The 5,014-nt window shown below is 43.6% G+C and overlaps 1 protein-coding gene across 1 annotated transcript in view; it reads right to left on the reverse strand.

The window, feature by feature from the left end:
• Window positions 1-209: 209 nt before the first annotated feature.
• The window catches only part of hunk (hormonally up-regulated Neu-associated kinase), an 8,942-nt gene continuing 4,137 nt past the window's right edge, over window positions 210-5,014 (reverse strand). Inside the window, exons 3-9 of the mRNA XM_032533870.1 lie at window positions 4,443-4,498; window positions 3,947-4,082; window positions 3,692-3,819; window positions 2,584-2,710; window positions 2,260-2,428; window positions 1,890-2,052; window positions 210-1,116 (exon numbers count right to left, since the gene is read on the reverse strand). Of these exons, the coding sequence (XP_032389761.1) occupies window positions 368-1,116; window positions 1,890-2,052; window positions 2,260-2,428; window positions 2,584-2,710; window positions 3,692-3,819; window positions 3,947-4,082; window positions 4,443-4,498 (1,528 nt within the window). The 3' untranslated portion in view covers window positions 210-367. The remainder of the gene's footprint in view (window positions 1,117-1,889; window positions 2,053-2,259; window positions 2,429-2,583; window positions 2,711-3,691; window positions 3,820-3,946; window positions 4,083-4,442; window positions 4,499-5,014) is intronic.

Here is a 5,014-nt window from a genome sequence, read left to right on the forward strand (position 1 = left end):
TGTGTGTGTGTGTGTGTGTGTGTGTGTGTGTGTGTGTGTGTGTGTGTCATGATGTACCATGTGGATGTCCACTCTGGATCTAGGCCACAGCGAGGTTTAGACATTGCTCAGGGATCTGTTTCAAATCTCATCTTCTTAGTGTCACCACTTCTTATTACATAATGAGAGCGGTAATGAGAGATACAATCTTTTATACTCTCACTCAAACCAAAATGATCAAGTGTGTCTTGAAAAGTGGCTCAGTCGCAAAAAAGGGGCAGTTCACAGTTCAAAAGGCCGCTCTGGAAGACCTCTCCAACTTAAACGAAATGTTGAGAGGGGCTTTGAGTTCAGTCTCTTTCTTTCATTTTCTTTTGTCGTGTATCCCTCAGCAAAGGGTCTTGAGTGCACCTGAAGCACAGAGGAGAGTCTGCATGGGGTAGGGAGGAGGGGACACCACTTCCTCAACAACCTGTTCTGGCCGGAAAGAGAATGGCTGCAGCTGGACCTTCTTCTTTAGGATCTGTCCAATTCCCATCGAGGGGAATTTGCTGCGGTGCGTCGGGCTGTCGGGATCACTGCTGCCGCTGTTGGAAGGAGGACTGAATGCTGAGGTGGGGTTGAGGGGACTGAAGGCGGACTTTGGAGGGCTGAAAGCCGAGCTCCCCGGGGGGCTTCCTACAGTGCTGGGAGGGCTGCCGCTGGTGTCAGAAGAACCGCCCCAATCCGACGAGATGCTCTTCTTGGGCAGCGGGTTTACAATGAGGACGGGAGGACTGGGGATAGTGGCCTTCTTTAAGTAAGAGGAGTCGGGTTGGAAGGCAGAGACGTGGCGCGGCGGGGACAGAGTCCCATTGGTCAGCTTGTACCAGGGTGAGGCAGGGGTGTCTTCAATTTGCTCGGCTTTGGAGAGGGAGCCGAAGGAATGCATGCCGATCGGTGATGGTGCTGGCGGGGCAGGTATGTTGTGTTCTGGGCTCGTATTGACTTGTGGGAGTGTGGCCAAGCGCCTCCGTTGCTGAGGGGTGTTGGAAAAGAGAGGCTGGATCTCTAGATATTCCATGGAGGAAGAGGCGACGGTGCCAGGTGGTGCCAGAGGTGAATTGCGATGACTACCAGTTATGGCACGCAATAAACCTGAGGAAGAAATGACAGGCGTTTTTTGTCAGGATTTCTGAAATACTGTTTTTTTGTTTAACCGCCTGCAGGTACAACTAAATGAACAGTTGACACCTGCAGCTTCTCTGTATCATTTTGGGTGAGTGCCTTGCGTGTCTAGATTCTATAGGTTCAGTGAAGACATACTTCTCACAGGCAAAGTATTATCTAAGAAACATGTAACAAGCAGGTGTAAGGGTACGGGAACATTCTGTGTGAAGACCAGGCTGTCCTGACATGCAGGATCTGGATCAGCCTAGGGGCTTTCTCTATAGCACTTACACACAAATGAGGAGAGGGAAAGAAGCTAGACTTGGCTCCGAGCCACCTCACTTGTAAGCTCTTCTTCAGTAGTGTGACTCCAACCACTTATCACTCTTTGTTCAAAATTCAATTTGAAAAATGCTGCGGTGTTTAATAGATTAAATTTAGTTTAATTCTAAATAATATACTTACTTCTATAGTATAAATTAAATAAAAAAAAAAAAAGTGGTTGTGTGTTTGTCCCTACGATTGATGGGAAACTTGTCCAGGATGTTTCCTCCCAGATGGGTGGGGGGGTGGACGGATGGACAGACAAACGGATGGATGGATGGATGGATGGATGGGTAACTACGTATGTGTGAAGAACATGCATGCTCAGTCAACCTACCCTGTATGAATAAAGGTAAATAAAATAGATAGAATAAATAAAGTGGTACTTTTTAAAACAAATACCATATTTTTTTGCATTGCACCATATGATCCCTCACCTGTTTTGTGTTTCTTCTCCTTGCTGGGCCCCTTGGCAACCGCCAGGTAGACAGGTGTCTGCTTGGGGGGTATGGTGAGCTTGTCCACATGCTTTCTCCACTGGGTCTGGAAGTATTCGCTTTTCTGCTTTTCTCCTTTTTTATTTTCTTGAAACTGCATCTCCTAAACAGACGGGGCAAACACATTACAACAACCTTTAATTTGCCAAACCTGTTGTTGTGTAACCAGTTGTATTCCCTAATAATTCATGCTCTCTTGTAAACCTTTCTAGACACGTACAAATGAATCCAGGTAGAGTGTGTCTTGTGTTTCCTTTACCCTGTGTCATTGAGAATGACATGGGACAGGTTTTAGCAAGGATTTCCTTACCCTGTACTCTTTAGAGAGTCTCTTCATTTTCTTGTTGAGGAGGAAGTAGACAGCAAGAGTGTGGCAGGCCCGGTTGGTGAGGACAGCGCTCAGCACCTCACTGTGCTTGTAGCTCATCTTCTCCGTCATATGCAGCAACACCGTGTGGTTTATTTCCTCTATGTGGATCCTGGACACAGGATTTGAATGCAGAGCGAGAAAGTTGATGCTTTAAATGTTATGCAATAACAATTTCTATGTTTGTCAAAAATTGAAAGAATAAGAAAAAAAAGAAAGGCTAAACTAGAAGACATGCTGCCGCAAAATGCAATCTTTAAACTCTACCTGTTGAGGTACGGTGCCCCTGTGTTCTTGTTGGCCAGCTGGAGCCAGGAATCAGCCATCACCTGATGGATATTGGGACGCTTGTTGGGATCTGGCTCAAGAAGCTTTTTCAGAAGACAGATGGCAGCTAAGACAGAGATACGGAAAATGAATATTAACAAGCTGCCGCCAAAGTTCTACTGGCTGCATAGAGGAAAATTTTACAATACTGAAAAATGTTTTTACATTACATATTTTTCTTCAGATATGTGACTGTTCTTTTGGTTGACAACTATGGGACTGAATGCTAACATTGCGTTACGTCTCAGCCATCCAGCACACCCCTTAACTGCTGGACTAGTTTTGATTAGTTGGAGCAGAAGTACAAGTTTCACAATCCCTTGGTCGTGTCACAGTGCACAACAAACTTGGCCTTCATCCTACTCACCATCTGTCGATCCAATACAACGTAAGACAGTTAAGACAGATGATTCATAGTAACTTACATAACTGAGTTAAGCAATCCCTTACTGGTATTAGAGTGACACCGTTGTAACAGGACTAGCAACTGTGGTATGAGCGTAGCTACTTCCATGGAAGAATAAATACACCCGTGTTCCCGTTTAAAAAAGACTGGCCGCTGCCTTCTCAAGAATTCTGACAAACTCTGAGGCAAATACCATTATCATACCATTATAAGTCAATCCTTTTTAATTTAGTCCCAGCGACTTAACAGGAAAAGATAATAATACATAGTCACACAGATAAAACCTGTTGCTCATTTTGAACAAACACAATTGCTATTTGGTTAGTGTACTTGTTTACTCATACTCTGTTTGTTGCGTGCAAAGCTGCACAGATTAAGCAAGGGGCCTCTCTAGGCAGACCAGAACATCAACATTTTTTTCTCCCATTTGCAATAAACCTAAAATTACCTAACCTACATTAGATAACCTGAAATTATCTTGTGTACATGTGACGCTAGATATTTTTCTCATGTCAGTTTAATCCCGAGGCATAGCAGCCTACGTGGTAGACAAGTTGATAGATGAATATTTTCTTCACCATAGAGCCTTGTAATCTATGATTTATCACATAGTTGCGCATTGGTGCGTGCATTAGTGTTTACCTGTGGAGAGCGAGGGAGGTAGAGGGTTCATCTCTTTGTCCACCATCTTCTGGTGCAGGGCTCGGAGGCTGAAGGGCTCCACGGTGAATGGCAGGGTTCCAGTCAACATGGCATACATGTTCACACCACTGGGAAGATCAAAATACACACTTTAGCTTTAGGAGTGCACTTGTGAAATAAACAAATGTATTTAAATAAGTTGAAAATTGGCAACAATTGATTACATTTTGAGAAAAAAAGGAGTAATACACTCACATGGACCAGACATCCACCTTCGGCCCGTACTTCTTTCTGGAGAGCAGCTCTGGCGCCGCGTAGGCCGGACTTCCACACTGGGTGCTGAATGGATCTGAGTATCCCAAGATGCCTGCGCAGTTACTGAGGCCAAAATCTGAGGGGCAGAAGAACTGGGGTGAGTGTTGTTTCTGGTGTTTTATCACTGTCTTTTCAGCTCACTTAATAAACTAGTTGCCCCTGTCCCAGTGTGACCCACACACACACAGAAGCAGATTAGCACTATAATAAGGGGACAGGACATTTAATTGCTCTTAGCTTTTCACCACATGCGGGACACTGTGGTACTCTGCATGTCCCACTCAAACTGATAAAAGTCTTTTCTTATTAATTTAACTAATGACATTTGTGTATGTTTATTTCACGGGAAATTAAAAAGAAGCAGCAGCCTTGCACTGAACAAGGAAAAGAAACAGATGTGAGCGAGATACTGTAAATGTAAGAGCTTTTGAGTTACCTATGAGCTTTATGTTGTCCTGCTCATCCAACAGAAGGTTTTCTATCTTCAGATCCCTGTAAGAGTGTGACACAGAGTGTCAGTGTTCACATTAGAGCAATCACACAATGCACAAGCAGGCGAGGTACCCCCCCGCCCCCTACAAGCCCCAACACATACACACATGCCCCTCCCAATGTGGGTCACGCTGACTGATTTTCAGGGTCTATTGTGTGCCTCTGAATCCCTCCTTAGTCTTAAAAATCCTGTTATACAGTTATCTACCTTGGCCATCTCTCAATAATAGGAATTTAGTTCCCAGGCTCTGAGCGACAAATAATTCCATATTCCCAGGAAGAGCTTGGCAAAGTTTATATCTGAAATTTGATTTAGATGGAATTTATGTGTGGCTTTTTTCCCCCTGAATCAAATCAAATCAAACATTTTATCATGAGATTGTATAGCAGTATTTGTAGGAGAAATGCACTGTGCACAGATACTGATTAATATCTGTGCACAGTGCTGTTGTATTTTTTTTTTTAAATCCTATATATATATATATATATATATATATATATATATATATATATATA

This window comes from Etheostoma spectabile, chromosome 13 (assembly GCF_008692095.1).
Source record: "Etheostoma spectabile isolate EspeVRDwgs_2016 chromosome 13, UIUC_Espe_1.0, whole genome shotgun sequence".
Lineage (NCBI taxonomy): Eukaryota > Metazoa > Chordata > Actinopteri > Perciformes > Percidae > Etheostoma > Etheostoma spectabile.